Source organism: Pristiophorus japonicus, chromosome 24, assembly GCF_044704955.1.
Source record: "Pristiophorus japonicus isolate sPriJap1 chromosome 24, sPriJap1.hap1, whole genome shotgun sequence".
NCBI classification, from domain to species: Eukaryota; Metazoa; Chordata; class Chondrichthyes; family Pristiophoridae; genus Pristiophorus; species Pristiophorus japonicus.
In genome coordinates, this window is record NC_092000.1 from 11,239,593 (window position 1) to 11,257,269 (window position 17,677).

General features: G+C 49.0%; 1 protein-coding gene across 1 annotated transcript in view; it reads left to right on the top strand.

Annotated features, from left to right (window-relative positions):
- The window catches only part of camsap3 (calmodulin regulated spectrin-associated protein family, member 3), a 224,681-nt gene that overhangs the window by 57,081 nt on the left and 149,923 nt on the right, over positions 1 to 17,677 (top strand). The window contains exon 2 of the mRNA XM_070867249.1: positions 4,856 to 5,115. Coding sequence (XP_070723350.1) covers positions 4,856 to 5,115 — 260 coding nt within the window. The remainder of the gene's footprint in view (positions 1 to 4,855; positions 5,116 to 17,677) is intronic.

The following is a 17,677-nucleotide window of genomic DNA, read 5'->3' on the forward strand; positions in this document are numbered from 1 at the left end:
CTATGAACAACACAGACACCAAGCACTGGGTGGCAGATTTTGGCAACCTGGGAGTCAAAAGTCCAAGTCCAAGACCAATGGAAGAGCAGATTTTATTTCTGTCCCCTCCCACTTTGATCTGGCTAACTAAGTGTTAACTCAGTGGGAAACACATTGCATGTGCAAACATTGAGTTTGCTGTAGCTTGTATTGGGGAGCGCTTTATGACCTCCTTACGGCTGAAAGACCTGTTTGGAAGCCTGTATAACCAGTCGTCCCAGGAATAAGCACAGAGACTGCCCTGTGTTTGCTTATTAACCTGCTTGATTATTTAATGGAAACATATTCCTACTGACCTTTCGAGTAATGCCCCGACCGCTAATCTCTCTTGACGAGAGCTATCAAACAGTGTGTGTTTTTTTTCGCTACCTTTTTTATTTTTTTGAAGTTTACCGAACCCAATCATTAGCGACTCTGAAGATTCCACAATATCTCCAGTGAAGGTGTCCACTATTTCGGTGTGACTGTAGTGACCATGATGGGTCAGCCTTTATTGTAGCTGCTCTGAGTGTGTGAATAGGAACCTCGGCACGTAGGAAAAGGAGTAACGACCCATCTGAAAGATGGCACAGCCGGCAGTGCAGCTCTCCCTCAGTACTGTATAGGAACAGGAGTTGGCCCCTCGAGCCTGCTCCACCATAACAAATTGATCGTGGCTGATCTCTGACCTAACTCCATATATTCGCCTTTGTTCCATATCCCTTAATACCTTTAGTTAACAAAAAGCTGTCGATCTCCAATTTAAAATGTAACAATTGATCTTGCATCAATTGCCGTTTGCGGAAGGGAGTTTCAAACTTCTACCATGCTTTGTGTGTAGAAGTGCTTTCTAATTTCACTCCTAAACGGTTAGACTCTGCCCCCAAGTCCTAGAATTCCCCCAACCAGTGGAAATAGTTTCTCTATCTCATCCAATCTCTTCCCCTTTTTTTTAATATCCTGAAAACTTCGATCAGATCACCCCTTAACCTTCTAAATTGTGGAGAATGCAACCCCAATTTGTGTAAAATCTCCTAACTTAACCCTTGAAGTCTGGCTATCATTCTGAATCTATAGACTGGTTTCTGCCCCAAGCTGTTGAGTTGAGCAAATAGATAACTGCTTGTTCCACGCTCCTCTGTGCAACATATTATTTACAGCACAGAAATAGTTGGGCCCAACTATGCTGGTCTTTATGCTCCACACGAGCCTCCTCCCGCTTTACCTCATCCTACCCTATCTCCATATCTAAAGACGGTCCCTCCGACACTGCAGCACTCCCTCAGCACTACACTGGGCATGCCAGCCTAGATCTTGTGTTCCGTGTCACTGGAGTGGGATTTGATCCCGAGACCTTGGGACTCGCAGTACAGGTGTCGCAAATCTGGAGTTCCGGAATACGGACCCGCCGACCTCTGGGCCTCGCTGCCGGGCCTGGACGGCTCCTCCGCGCCGGGGCCCGCCGGGCTTGGACGGCTCCTCCGCGCCGGGGCCCGCCGGGCCTGGACGGCTTCTCCGCGCCGGGGCCACCCCCCTTTCTGACGTTCCGAAGTGTGGAAATTTCCAAACCTGGGTTCAGGTGTTTCTGGATTGGCGACGTCAGAAAATCGATCGAAAATCCGGACCGGCCTCGGTCCCAAGGGATTCGGAATCTCAACCCTGCACCCTGTATTCTCGAATGATCCAGCACTGAAGGAGGCCATTCGGCCCATCGTGTCTGTGCCGGCTCTTTGGTCAAGCGATCCGATCAGTCCCACTCTGCTCTCTTTTCCACCCCCCTCCCCCCCCCTCCCCCCCCCCCCCTCACATCGCCCTGTATCTCACTTGCTGCTCCCTCCAGCCTTTCGCGAAGTGAATTCGAGAGCTCAACAACTGGCTGTGTTTCGGATTGATCTGGTTGCCCCACTCTCCTGCCTCTATCGGTGGCGAGAGTCACATGGCTCGCGCTGTAGGGATTCCCTTTTCCACGGTCTGCCTTTTCACGTGGCGAAGCTTGCTCTGATCATTTAGCTGAGCTGTTGCCTTCCTGCCCGGCCCTTTTCTCTCAGGCCATTAACATTATGGTTTGTTCTCCTAAGCCAAGCGATGCCTTGTGCATCAGTGGCTTAACTGCTGACAAAACCAGGCTCTGGATAAGACCCAGCCCAGTGCCACCTCAACAGTTTACATTGTACTAGCGTCACAGAACCGCAACTCTCTCTCTCTCTCTCTCTCTCTCTCTCTCTCTCACTCCTGGCAGTCAAAAGAACTTACATTTATATAGCGCCTTTCATGTCATCAGGATGTCAAAGTGCTTCACAGCCAATGAAGTACTTTTGAAGTGTAGTCACTGTTGTAATGTGGGAAACACAGCAGCCAATTTGCGCACAGCAAGCTCCCACAAATAGCAATGTGATAAATGACCAGATGATCTGTTTTTGTTATGTTGATTTGAAGGATAAATATTGGCCCCAGGACACCGGGGAGAACTCCCCTGCTGCTCTTCGAAATAGTTCTGTGGGATCTTTTACACTCCACCTGAGGGCATTCTCCAGACAGGGCCTCGGTTTGACGGCGCTTCCGACAATGTGGGGCTCCCTCAGTGCTGCACTGGGAGCGTCGGCCTGGATTTTTGGAGCCACTGGCTGACGCAACAAACGATTAATTTAAAATCAACATTAGCCACAAACATTTGAGAAACTGGAGCTTTCTAAAGTGCGATGCTTCCATCGTAAAATCAAATGTATTTATTGAATGGCAGGCAGTGACTAGTGGGGTGCCGTAAGGTTCTGTGCTGGGGCCCCAGCTGTTTACATTGTACATTAATGATTTAGACGAGGGGATTAAATGCAGTATCTCCAAATTTGCGGATGACACTAAGTTGGGTGGCAGTGTGAGCTGCGAGGAGGATGCTATGAGGCTGCAGAGTGACTTGGATAGGTTAGGTGAGTGGGCAAATGCATGGCAGATGAAGTATAATGTGGATAAATGTGAGGTTATCCACTTTGGTGGTAAAAACAGAGAGACAGACTATTATCTGAATGGTGACAGATTAGGAAAAGGGAAGGTGCAACGAGACCTGGATGTCATGGTACATCAGTCAGTGAAGGTTAGCATGCAGGTACAGCAGGCGGTTAAGAAAGCAAATGGCATGTTGGCCTTCATAGCGAGGGGATTTGAATACAGGGGCAGGGAGGTGTTGCTACAGTTGTACAGGGCCTTGGTGAGGCCACACCTGGAGTATTGTGTACAGTTTTGGTCTCCTAACTTGAGGAAGGACATTCTTGCTATTGAGGGAGTGCAGCGAAGATTCACCAGACTGATTCCCGGGATGGCGGGACTGACTTATCAAGAAAGACTGGATCAACTGGGCTTGTATTCACTGGAGTTCAGAAGAATGAGAGGGGACCTCATAGAAACGTTTAAAATTCTGACGGGTTTGGACAGGTTTGGATGCAGGAAGAATGTTCCCAATGTTGGGGAAGTCCAGAACCAGGGGTCACAGTCTGAGGATAAGGGGTAAGCCATTTAGGACCGAGATGAGGAGAAACTTCTTCACCCAGAGAGTGGTGAACCTGTGGAATTCTCTACCACAGAAAGTAGTTGAGGCCAATTCACTAAATATATTCAAAAGGGAGTTAGATGAAGTCCTTACTACTCGGGGGATCAAGGGGTATGGCGAGAAAGCAGGAAGGGGGTACTGAAGTTTCATGTTCAGCCATGAACTCATTGAATGGCGGTGCAGGCTAGAAGGGCTGAATGGCCTACTCCTGCACCTATTTTCTATGTTTCTATGTTTCTATGAAAGGAATCCTGAAGCGGTTACAGCACAGAAGGTGGCCACTCCGCCCATCGAGCACATGCTGACTCTCGGCTCGTCCCACCCCCTCGCCCTTTCCCCACAGCCCTGCAATATTTTTTTCCTTCAGATTCTTGTCCAACTGCCTTTTGAAAGATAAAATTGAGTCTGCCTCTGTAATGTATGCACCTAGTGAGCATGCTCACAGGTTGGTGGAGCTGTTGAGTTGGGAGTGGCTTAGCCAGTCACGTGATGTTCACAAGACTCAATAAAACCCCAGCCAGTTGGGTTCGGGGGATCCACGATGGGGCAGGTGGTTGTGAGCCTGGTGGATGAACTGGTAATGTGACGTGTGATTGTTTAAACCTTTGCTAATAAACCAATTAGTTAATAGCAATGTGTTGCTGTGAATTCTGAATTTCAGACCTTAACCACTTGCTGCGTTTTAAAAAAAAAAAACTTTTTTTTCTCTCACCACCTTTTTGGTTCCTTTGCCGATCACTTTTATAAAAATCTGTGTCCCCTGGTTCATAAGAACATAAGTAGGAGTAGCCTGCTCCGCCATTTAATACGATCATGGCTGATCCGATCATGGACTCGGCTCCACTTCCCCGTCCGCTCCTCATAACCCCTTAATCCTTATTGGTTAAGAAACTGTCTTAAATTTATTCAATGTCCCAGCTTCCACAGCTCTCTGTGGCAGCGAATTCCACAGATTTATAACCCTCAGAGAAATTCCTTCTCATCTCGGTTTTTTAAATGAGCAACCACTTATTCTGAAACTATGTCCCCTAGTTCTAGTCTCCCCTATGAGTGGAAACATCCTCTGCATCCACCTTGTCGAGCTACGGTTCAATAAGATCACCTCTCATTCTACTGTCGGGTGTCCCCTGGTTCTCGGCCAATGGGAACAGTTTCTCTCCGTCTACTCTGTCCAGACCCCTCGTGCGTTTTGAACGCCTCGATCCAATGATCTCTGGGAAGGAAATTGAAGGTTGAAGATGGCTGGGCTCATGTTGTTTTGTGTGTCTCTCTCTCTCTCTCTCCTGTTGTTTGCAGAGAATGTGCCTGACGAGCTGCGGGAGCCGTTCTACACCGACCAGTACGACCAGGAGCATATCAAGCCACCGGTCATCCGCCTGCTGCTGTCCTCGGACGTGTACTGCCGGGTGTGCGGCCAGACGCTACCTCGCGATGACCTCGGGCCGCCTCTGGACAACGGGGCCGTCCTCCAGGCCCTGTCGCAGAAAGGACTCCCAGTCAAGGAGCAAGAAACCACGGTGACGGAGGCCGATCTCTGCAAGAAGCCCATCAAGATGGTAAGCCGGGACAGCGCGCGTGGGTTTGTGGTCCCCGTGGCAACGGGTTGTACCTGCTATAGAAGGCCTGATTATTTGATTTGAAAGATCTCCACCCCAGTTTTGCCCCAATTGTTCAAGGTTCACTCGGTTGATTCCTGAGAGCTTGTGAGGAAAGGTTGAGCAGGTTGGGTCTGGAGTTTAGAAGAATGAGAGGTGATCTTCTTGAAACGTATAAGATTCTGAGGGGGCTTGACCGGGTAGATGCAGAGAGGATGTTTCCCCTCGCAGGGGAATCTAGAACTAGGGGGGCATAGTCTCAGAATAAGGGATCGCCCACTTAAAACGGAAATGAGGAGGAATTTCTTCTCAGGGTCGTGAATCTTTGGAATTCTCTGCCCCAGAGAGCTGTGGAGGTTGGGTCATTGAATATATTTAAGGTGGAGATGGACAGATTTTTGAAGGATAAGGGAGTGAAGGGTTATGGGGAGTGGGCAGGGAAGTGGAGTTGAGGCCAAGATCAGATCAGCCATGATCTTATTGAATGGCGGAGCAGGCTCGAGGGGCCAAATGGCCAACTCCTCCTATTTCTGATCTTGTGTAATTGTTTCCTGAAGACACCGACCCACCTGTGCTCCTTTGTCCCAGTGGACATCGTTCGTGAATGAACCAGGACTTGCTCTCTGCTGAACTGAAAGCTCTCCCCATGCATCTATCTCTCTCTCTCTGTCTCTCTCTCTGTCTCTCTCTCTGTCTCTCTCTCTGTCTCTCTGTCTCTCTCTGTCTCTCTCTCTCTCTCTGTCTCTGTCTCTGTCTCTGTCTCTGTCTCTGTCTGTGTGTGTGTGTGTCTCTCTTTTTTTTATTCGTTCCTGGGATGTGGGCGTTGCTGGCAAGGCCGGCATTTATTGCCCTTGAGAAGGTGGTGGTGAACCGCTGCAGTCCGTGTGGTGAAGGTGCTCCCACAGTGTTGTTAGGGAGGGAGTTCCAGTATTTTGATTCAGCGACAATGAAGGAACGGCGATATATTTCCCAGTCAGGATGGTGCGTGATTTTGAGGGGAACGTGGAGGTGGTGGTGTTCCCATGCACCTGCTGCCCTTGTCCTTCTAGGTGGTAGAGGTTGCGGGTTTGGGAGGTGCTGTAAAAGAAGCCTTGGCGAGTTGCTGCAGTGCATCTTGTAGATGGTGCACACTGCAGCCAGGGGGCGCCGGTGGTGGAGGGAGTGAAGCTGTCTTTTTTTTTCTTTCTCTCTTTCTCTCTTGCTCTATCACCATCACAAGGCCTTTCCAACAGTCTGGAAATCTGGAGAAGGAATCCTGGCTGTTTTCCCTCTCTGTCCGCCCTTCCTTCCCACCTCAGGCGTGCTCTGTGTTATATCTGATACACACTCCCAATTGGGGTGGTAATGTATGAGCTGCTTTTACTCCAGTCTCTGGTTGTAAGAGATGACCCTGAAGTGTAATTGCTGGCTCCTATCTGGGCGGGGCCCTCTAGTGTTCGGATACCACTGTGCAGGCACATGTCACCGGGGGCAATTATAATAAGCTTTAACCACAATCTCCTTCCGAGCTGCATCCTCCTTAGAATCATAGCAATTTATGGCCCAGAAGGAGGCCATTTGGCCATCGTGTCCGTACCGGATGAAAAAGAGCTCTCCAGCCTAATCCCACTTTCCAGCTCTCGGTCCGTAGCCCTGTAGGTTGCAGCACTTCAAGTGCACATCCAAGTACTTTTTAAATGTGCTGAGGGTTTCTGCCTCTACCACCCTTTCAGGCAGTGAGTTCCAGACCCCCACCACCCTCTGGGTGAAAAACGTTCACCTCAACTCCTCTCTTAAACCTCCCCCCAATTATTTTAAATCTATGTTGTTGACTGCTAAGGGGAAACAGGTCCTTCCTCTCCACTCTATCCAGGCCCCTCAATTTTATACACCTCAATTAAGTCTCCCCTCAGCCTCCTCTGTTCCAAAGGAAACAACCCCAGCCTATCCAATCTTTCCTCACAGCTAAAATTCTCCAGCCAAGGCAACATCCCTCGTAAATCTCCTCTGTACCCTCTCTCGTGCAATCACATCTTTCCTGTAATGTGGTGACCAGAACTGCACGCAGTACTCCAGCTGTACCCTGAACCATGTCTCTTGGTCCAGTTATTGAACCGTCGCTCTGAAACTTGTCCTTCTCCCCCACCGTGTCATCCTTTTCAAAAGTAATTGGCTTCCGTTCCTCTTGATTCTTTTTTGGGGGAGGATTGAAGGTCATGTGACCGTGCGAGTGGCAGCTGTTTGTTCAGTGGCTAACAGCAGGTGGCTGATGGGATTGAGGCTGATTAACTATTGTCTGGGGTGATTTATAAAAAAATATATACATGTTGGACGCTGCGGGATTTGCAGCGAGCCAAAGACACTCGCGCACACACACACACTTAAGAGCTTTTACTTTCCGTTAACGAGTGATTCCAGTCTCGAGGGCATTCTCTGTGCAGTCGTAGTGTCGCAGGGGAAGGGGCCTGGTCTGATTGCCTGCCTGCGGAGACCCAACCAGTGGAGAAGACGAAAGTGCCAGACTGGCTCGCCATGTTTGCTCTGCTGGGGCAGTAGGCAATAATCTGATGGCAGGTTCACAGATCATCGTGCTGGTTTTAAAAAAAGAAAAGACTTGCATTTATATAGCGCCTTTCATGACCACCGGACGTCCCAAAGTGCTTTACAGCCAGTGAAGTACTTTTGGAGTGTAGTCGCTGTTGTAATGTGGGAAACGCGGCAGCCAATTTGCACACAGCAAGCTCCCACAAACAGCAATGTGATGACCAGATAATCTGCTTTTGTTATGTTGATTGAGGGATAAATATTGGCACAGAACAGTGGGGATAACTCCCCTGCTCTTCAAAATAGTGTCACTCTGCCATATTTATCCCTCAACCAACATCACTAAAGTGGATGATCAGGTCATTATCACATCGCTGTTTGTGGGAGCTTGCTGTGCGCAAATTGGCTGCCGCGTTTCCCACATTACAACAGCGACAGCATTTTAAAAATCATTTAATTGGCTATAAAATGATTTGGGATGTCCTGTGGTCGTGAAAGGCGCTATATAAATGCAAGGCTCTCTTCTTTTCTGTGCATTGGGGACTGTCCAGCTTGGCTCCTTGCTCTCTGGCTCCTGGTCTCCTGGTCTCCATGCTGTGTGACGTGGTATAAAATAACCAGTGCACAGTACATCGGAAATTCTGCACTGCAATTGGTGACTGATGGCGAGCCTTCGACCTGGGTCATTGAGCTTCTCTGGCATGAATCTATATCGTGATGTTGGTTGAGGGATAAAGATTGGCGAGTGACACTATTTGGAAGAAGTGTGCAGGAGTTATCCCCAGTGTTCTGGCCAATATTTATCCCTCAATCGACATAACAAAAACAGATTATCTGGTCATTATCACATTGCTGTTTGTGGGAGCTTGCTGTGCGCAAATTGGCTGCTGCGTTTTCTACATTACGACAGTGACTACACTCCAAGTGCTGCTTTGGATGTAAAGCGCTTTGAGACGGCCAGTGGTCGTGAAAGGCGCTATATAAATGCAAGTCTTTCGGTGCCGCGGGATCTTTTACATCCACCTGAGAGAGCAGAAGGGGCCTCGGTTTAACGTCTCATCTGAAAGACGGCACCTCCGACAGTGCAGCACTCCCTCAGCACTGCACTGGACAGGTGAGCAACCCCCCCCAGGATGAACCACAGTGCCCTCCAATGGAATGACTGCCCCGCAGCCCCCAAACTCTCAATGCCCAATCAGTGAGCTAACTTTCCAGTCTTCCACACTGAGTGTACACGGTGTGTTGTGTCGCGGAGGTTTTGAAGAGGCGGGATCTTGACTCGAGGCTTGCTGCTGATTTTTAACAATTGATCTGAAACTTAAATCTAGAAATGATTTAAAATCTTGTGTCCAAACACGCTTCTGTTTTTGAGGTCAACACCTAACACCGAAATCTTTAGAATGGGAATGCAGTATGTAAACAGTTGTCTGTAACGTTGTAGTTGCAGGTTGTCACCAGCAGGTGGCACTGCGGACTGACTTTCGGTAGTGCCTCTCCCCACTCTGGACACCTTGCATTTTAAAGACTTGTATTCACAAGTGGGCAATTTACCAGTATCCTCAAACTCTAATTGAGACCAGGATGTGCTCAAGATCTATAGGCCTTGAATTGATTTGTGGGATAATTGAACTCTGGACTTAAGGGACACTGTAGAATGATGGACTGTACATGATATGCTCTTGACCTCATGAAACATTGTACCCTCTAACTCCCCATGGGCAAAGCCTTTGGCGATGCATTGGTAGGTCATCATAGGCGGTCCCTCGAATAGAGGATGACTTGCTTCCATGCCAAAAAAGGATGAGTTCACAGGTGTTTCAATGAAGGACCTAATATTCCAGGTCCTGAACTACATCCTGAAGGGTGGAAGATGCCTGTGCGTGGATTTTTTTAACGTGGGGTGGCCGTTGCACACCAGCCACCACACGGGCTTGACAGAGCTAGGCCTTGGTCCAGTGACAGTGGTAGGTGACGCAGTGTTGGGTGTAGCTGATGAACAGGTTACCCCCCCACCCACCATCGACTGCACTTGTTAATACAAAGAACCCACCCTTCACTGAACACGCAGCAGCTGATGCAGAGAAGGGGCCGCGTTGTGTTTTTAATGGCACAGCATGGGTCAGTTGATGGGGGAAGGGGCGTGTGGAGATTGGGGGGGTGATCACTGGCGCCATCCAAACTCTCTGGTGGTTGTGACGTTTTTGCATTTGAAGCAGGCATGCCCCACAAACTGCAGACTCCAAAGATAAACCCACTGTGTGATCAGCACAGAGCGGATCCCAGGCCTTTGGGAGATGGCCCTCCGATCTGTGATTCTTGCATCTTCTGAATTTGTTACATTCTTGATTTTGGTGCCCGCCGTGGCTCTCGGGGCAGCACTCACCCCACCTCCTGAGTCAGAAGGTCGTGGGTTCAAGTCCCACTCCAGAAACGTGAGTGCACCAATTCAGGCTGATGCTTCAGTGCAGTGCTGCACTGTCGGAGGTGCCATCTTTCGGATGAGACGTACCTTGGGTACATGGCAGGCTGACCAGTCTACATCTTCAGCCAATGCTGACAGCTGTGTGTCGAGCCAGTTAACACAAGCTTGGCATGACTTCCCCCACAAGGGAGAGAGCAGAGCTGTCAGCTCCCAGAGTGACATTTCTGATTAGCAAGAGCGACACACACAGACTGCAAACATATGATGTTTACTTTCAACATCAACCTACTTTTAAAATAGGTCACATTTTTAAAAACCGGAATGAGGGGAGGTGTCCCACCTAATGAGTGACACTTGGCAGCGACCCCCAGAGGCCAGCTAATGAGACACGGGGAAAGCCAGGCACTCGAAGGGGATGTGTCTCGAGGCCTGACCACAGGCCATGTTTCCACGGCTCCAGAATGGTGGGAACCTCAGGAGTAACGATAAAAAGGAAGAAGAGTTACAAAAGGGGAGGAAATGAACTTGGAATTTGAGCTCTAATCAATAGAAACCGGCCTTGATCTAGGCCGACACCCAGTGCAGTGCCGAGGGAGTGCTGCACTGTCTGAGGTGCTGTCTTTCAAATGGGACGTTAAACCGAGGCCCCGCCTGGCTCCTCGGGTGGACATGAAAGATCCCATGCCTCCATTTCAAAGAGAAGCAGATTTGTTCTTCCCAGATCTTATAGAAACATTTAAAATAATGAAAGGGATAGACAAGATAGAGGCAGAGAGGTTGTTTCCACTGATCGGGGAGACTAGAACTAGGGGGCACAGCCTCAAAATACGGGGGAGCCAATTTAAAACCGAGTTGAGAAGGAATTTCTTCTCCCAGAGGGTTGTGAATCTGTGGAATTCTCTGCCCAAGGAAGCAGTTGAGGCTAGCTCATTGAATGTATTCAAGTCACAGATAGATAGATTTTTAACCAATAAGGGAATTAAGGGTTACGGGGAGCGGACGGGTAAGTGGAGCTGAGTCCACGGCCAGATCAACCATGATCTTGTTGAATGGCGGAGCAGGCTCGAGGGGCTAGATGGCCTACTCCTGTTCCTAATTCTTATGTTCAGTGTCCTGGCCATTTATCCCTCAATCAGCACTTGAAAACAAATTATCCGGTCATTGTCACATTGGCGTTTGTGGGAGCTTGCTGTGCGCAAATTGACTGCCACCCCACATTACAACAGTGACTACACGCCAAAAGTACTTCATTGGCTGTAAGGTGCTTTGGGATGTCCTGAGGCATTGTGAAAGTGGGTCTTTCTCTATAGTTTGTTAAACTTTCTTCCCCACTCTTCACAGTTGCTTGTCCAGGACCTGTGAACCTGGCTGCTGATTTCAAGCTCATTGGTTTCCCTGGCTTTGCATAACTAATCATTGTTCTCATTGTTCAAATCCGCAGCTATTTTCTTTCTTGTACTATTTGCGGACGCGAGGGGGTGGTGATGGAGTGCTGGGCGGAGGGTATTTTTGATCCATTTGTTTGGGATGGGGCTGGTGAATTAATAGCATCCACGCCTGATAGTCTGCAATGTTCTCTCATCTCTCCCATGACCAGGCTTTTAGTCGTACCTCACACTTCAGGTTTGTATTGAGGCCATTTCAAATGTCAAGTTGCAATGTATTTGTTTCATGGGTTCTTCGCTAATAAACCAACTAGTTCTTAATAGCAATGTGTTGCTGTGCATTCTTAAGCAAAGGTTTAACAATCACATGACACATTACCAGTTCAACTATTTTAGTTGTGCACCTTAAACCATTGCCCCCTGCAAGGGGGGGGGTCACACTCCAAAATAAATATTTTCCAGTGCCCCTTTTTTTTGAGGGCACCAACACAAATTATTCAAGTGCCCCCTGGCTAAAAGGAGGGGGGTGGGGCACTAAAACCAGCAAATTAAACAAATTAAACTTTAAACTTAAATGATCCAATTAAAATTTGGTTGCCGGGGGTGATGATGCACTCCAGTCCCTCTGGCGCCCACCTCTCTCGGAAGGCCGTGAGCGTACCAGTGGAACATTACCAGTTCATTCACCAGGCTCACAACCACCTGCCTCATCGTGGATCCCCCGAACCCAACTGGCTGGGGTTTTATTGAGTCTTGTAAACGTCACGTGACTGGCTAAGCCACTCAGAACTCAACAGCTCTACAACTATTTTAGTTGCACCTATAAATCAAATGCCCCCTTATTAAAAGGGCACCAAAACCAACAATTTAAACAAATTAACTTTTAATCAACAGCTCTACAACTATTTTGTTGCAAACATTAATACAAGTGCCCCCTGATTAAAGGGGGGGGGCACTAAAACTGATACATTAAACAAATTAAATTTTTTTGCCAGTAAACTTAAATCAAATTAAAACTTGGTTGCCGGGGGCGACGATGCACTCCAGACCCTCTGGCGCCCACCTCTCACGGAAGGCTGCGAGCGTACCGGTGGACACCGTGTCAACAGCTCTACAAACCTGTGAGCGTTATCACAGGCGCGTACATTACACACATTAATATGATTTTTTTTCTAAAAAGAAACCAACTGGAATAACTGTAGTTAAAGATATGATTTTCATACAATAGATCAAAATTGCTTTAAATCTGAACTTGAGATGTGACTCTGTTAGTGAAGCGTGACAGCTTTAAGAGCTGCTCCACCATTGGATGGAGACTCTTGCCAAACTGCAATTTGAAGAGAAACAAAATAGTTTTCTTTTTCCAGCCTCTAATAGAGGAACTCCGTTGACTTGTGGGACACGTTATTTGAAGGTCAGGAAGTTTTTGTTTTTGGCACTGGGCGATAGGTGGGTGGCCAGGAACCGTTCTGCTGGGGTCAGCAATAAAGAAAGCCGTGGGGACCTGTAATGATGTGGCACATGGCGAACGTTCCCTGATTGACCCTCCCCCTGCACAAAATCTGTTGCATCAAGTCACAGCAGACTGATCTCTGAAGAAGAGGAATAGAAATAATTTAACCCTCAAGTGTTTTAAAAAAAAAAATATATATATATGCTGCACTGTTGGTAAGAGAAGTGGAAAGAAAATAAAGAACTTGCAATTATATAGCGCCTTTCACAACCTCAGGATGTCCCAAAGCACTTTACAGCCAATGAAGTACTTTTGGGAGTGTAGTCATTGTTGTTATGTAGGAAACGTTACAGCCAATTTGTGCACAGCAAGCTCCCACAAACAGCAATGAGATAATGACCAGATAATTTTTTTTAAAAAGGTGTTGGTTGAGGGATAAATATTTGTCCAGGACACCGGGGAGAGCAAACCTGCCTTTCACAATAGTGGCCGTGGGATCTTTTACGTTGCCCTGAGAGGGCAGAGGGGGCCCTCGGTTTAACGTCTTGTGTGAAAGACGGCACCTCCGACAGTGCAGCGCTCCCTCAGTACTGCACTGTAGTGTCAGCTAAGATCAAGGTTGGTTTCTGTTAGAAACATAGAAATTTACAGCGCAGAAGGAGGCCATTTCGGCCCATTGTGTCCGCGCCGGCCGACAAAGAGCCACACAGCCCTCAGTCAGCAGCCCTGAAGGTTACATATAAACCAATGAACAATGACGGAAAGGCAAAGAGCACCCAGCCCAACCAGTCTGCCCCACACAATTGCAATTACCCGTTACGCTCAAACATTCTATGTTCCACCCCAACCGGAGCCATGTGATTGGAGCTGAGATTCTAAGCTTGTTTCTACCCCTTTTGTAACTCGTCTTACTTTTTATCGTTGCTCCGAGGTACCCACCATTCTGGAGCTGTGGAAATGTGGCCTGTAGTCAGGCCTTGAGAGACATCCCCTTAGAGTTCTGTCGAGTGCCTGGCTTTCCCCGTGTCTCATTCGCTGACCTCCAGGGGTCGCTGCCAAATCTCACTCATTGGGTGGGTCCACACCACGTTCTGGTTTTTTAAAAAATGTGACCTATTTTAAAGTATGTTGAAAGTAAATATATTTGCAGTCTGTGTGTGTCTGTCTCGCTGATCAGAAATGTCACTCTGGGAGCTGACAGCTCTGGTCGGTCTCCCTTGTGGGGGAGTCATGCCAAGCTTGTGTTAACTGGCTTGACACAGCTGTCGGCATTGGCTGAAGACTTCGACTGGTCAGCCTGCCATGTACCCAAGCTGTAGAAGTTGCCAACTATCTCTGATTGTCCCGGAGGCTCCAGGAGTTAAATATCATCCTGTGAGCAAGCCTGGGAGAAAAATCACCATTCATTTAAAAAGAAATTGTGCCTTTTTGTGTGTTTTGAACACTTTTTTTTTTCTTTCTTGGAGATTTAAAAAAAAAAAAAAATTGTTCCTGCGATGTGGGCATCGCTGGCAAGGCTGGCATTTATTGCCCATGAAGGCGGTGGAGAGCCATCGCCTTGAATCGCTGCAGTCCGTGTGGTGAAGGTGCTCCCACAGCGCTGTTAGGGAGGGAGTTCCAGAATTTTGACCCAGTGACGATGAAGGAATGGTAACTATATTTCCAAGTTGGGATGGTGTGTGACTTGGAGGTGGTGGTGTTCCCATGCGCCTGCTGCCCTTGTCCTTCTAGGTGGTAGAGATCGCGGGTTTGGGAGGTGGCATTGAACCCGCGGCAGAGATGGGGGAATAAAGGATGTTTCACTGGCCAGGGTGGTTGGAGGCAGTGGGTCATGTGTTGAAACCTTCAGGAAGGCGTCCAATCAGAGTGGGCATCTCCTACCAAGGTATTGGCTTGTCACAAACTCACTAATTTGGGTTAGAAATACAGTCCCACTACTGATCATCCAGCTAGTTTTGAGAGTCACTTATCATTTCAAGTAACCAAATGACGATATCTCCTGATAAATGCAGAAAGAAGGGTTTGCTTGCATTTATACAACACCTTGAACTTAGTAAAACATCTCGAGGAGCTTCATAGAAGTGGAGAGGGGGGGATCTGACCTGGAGCAAGTGAAGGGAGATAGTCAGAGAGTTGGGTTTTTGAGATTTTCTAAATTGGGCAGTGTAGTCGCAAGGAAGGTGGATTTGGGAAGGGAATTCCAGAATGCAGGGGTCAGATGCGTGAAGACTGTCCCAGGGAGTGGGGGGATTGTTGCACAGGAGGCTGGACTTGTCGAGGAAGGTGCGAGCTGGGACGGAGGGGTTGGAACACATCGCAGAGGTAGTGTAGAACATGTCCAGAGAGAATTTTGAAATCTGCGTTTTGGAAGGTGGGGAGCAAGAGAAGGTTAAGGGTGATGGGAAAGTGGAACTTGGATAGATCATTCGAGTTGCAATTTATAACCAAGTCCTGTTAGCAAAATAACAACCAAAGTGACTGAAACACTCCAAGGTCGCAGTCACAAAATTCCACAGGTCCCATCAACTCCTATTTGCGGCTCCTTTTGAGCAGTCTGCTGGCCTAGTGCTGACTGCAGTGGGAACAGTGCCATATTAAACAAAACCTGCACATTCCGCTTAAGTTCCAGACTTCCAAAGTGATCACGCGTCTGTTCAAATGTTCAACAAACATGTGCGAGCAAACCCTCGAGGCTGACTGGTTAACTCCATTCTTAAACAGTTTTGACACGTTCCTTCCCGAGACTTTCTCCCATTCTCTCCTGGAGCTGTTCAGTCATGCTTGGGCATGGGCCCAGGTGGTAGTTCTTATATATGCAGACTATAGATATACTCTGTGCAGTCACTGTATAGTTGCATAAGATGGAGACTTGTTACCTGATGTTCGATCAATAAGGTTTACACTGTGTATATACTATGCTGGCACCACTAGAGGGTGCAACTGGTGGAGACTGGGGTTTCCTGCCCCTGTGGCAGAGGCTGTCTACCAGAGGGCACTGTGCTGGGAGACCTGAGGGTCACCTGCATAGGTGTGCAGGGCCCAGTATAAAAGGCTGCCCACCATGCTTGTGCCTCACTCGGGAGTTACGAATAAAGGACCAGGGTCACTACAGTTTGAGTACAACACATTGCCTCATTGAGTCATTCGTAAGTGCATTACAGACATAACAGTAGACACTGTCCAGGCTCACTCCTGCAATGAGCTGTTCAACCGTGAAGGATATCGCAGCCAAGTCTTGATCCTGTTCTCGCCCGATGTCTACAGAGGAGCAATTTCCAACACTGGTCATGAGCGCGTGTTCTGGTGTGAGGACCATGGGCAAACTATGGACGTCAATGGACAGGGAAATTGGTCAGTGTGTGTAGCAGGTGGCCGAGCTACTATCGTCTGTTTTATGCTCCCTGCCTAACTGAGGTCAATTGTATCTCTCCATCTGGAGCTTTAAAAAGAAAGACTTGCATTTCTGTCGCGCCTTTCACGACCTCCGGAAATCTCAAAGCGCTTTACAGCCAATGAAGTACTTTTGGAGTGTAGTCACTGTTGCAATGTGGGAAACGATGCAGCCAATTTGCACACAGCAAGCTCCCACAAACAGCAATGTGATAATGACCAGATAATCTATTTTAGTGATGTTGATTTGAGGGATAAATATTGGCCCCAGGACACCGGGGAGAACTCCCCTGCTCTTCTTCGAAATAGTGCCGTGGGATCTTTTACGCCCACCTGAGAGCAGGCAGGGCCTCGGTTTAACGTCTCATCTAAAAGACGGCACCTCCGACAGTGCAGCACTGCACGATATTTTAAAAAATCTTCGTAACTTGGCCACAAATAAAATTCTGTTTAAAACATTGGAGGCACACAGGAGGCCACGCTGGGTTTTAATCTCACCTCTGCTGATGGGGGCAGCAGCTCCCTGCCTGCTGGATGGAAGGGGATTATGTGGCCCCTATCTCTCCTTCTTCCCCCCCCCCCCCCAATCTCCTTCTTTCCCCCCCCCCCCCAATCTCCTTCTTTCCCCCCCCCAATCTCCTTCTTTCCCCCCCCCAATCTCCTTCTTTCCCCCCCCAATCTCCTTCTTTCCCCCCCCATCTCCTTCTTTCCCCCCCCAATCTCCTTCTTTCCCCCCCCAATCTCCTTCTTTCCCCCCCCAATCTCCTTCCTTCCCCCCCCCCAATCTCCTTCCTCCCCCCCCCCCAATCTCCTTCTTCCCCCCCCCCCCAATCTCCTTCTTCCCCCCCCCCCAATCTCCTTCTCCCCCCCCCAATCTCCTTCTCCCCCCCCCCCCCCAATCTCCTTCTCCCCCCCCCCCCCAATCTCCTTCTCCCCCCCCCCCCCCAATCTCCTTCTCCCCCCCCCCCCCCCCAATCTCCTTCTCCCCCCCCCCCAATCTCCTTCTTCCCCCCCCCCCCCCAATCTCCTTCTTCCCCCCCCCCCAATCTCCTTCTCCACCCCCCCAATCTCCTTCTCCCCCCCCCCAATCTCCTTCTCCCCCCCCAATCTCCTCCTTTCCCCCCCCCCCCCAATCTCCTCCTTTCCCCCCCCCCAATCTCCTCCTTTCCCCCCCCCCCCCAATCTCCTCCTTTCCCCCCCCCCCCAATCTCCTTCTTCCCCCCCCCCCCAATCTCCTTCTTCCCCCCCCCCCCAATCTCCTTCTTCCCCCCCCCCCCCCCCCAATCTCCTTCTTCCCCCCCCCCCCAATCTCCTTCTCCCCCCCCCCCCCCAATCTCCTTCTTCCCCCCC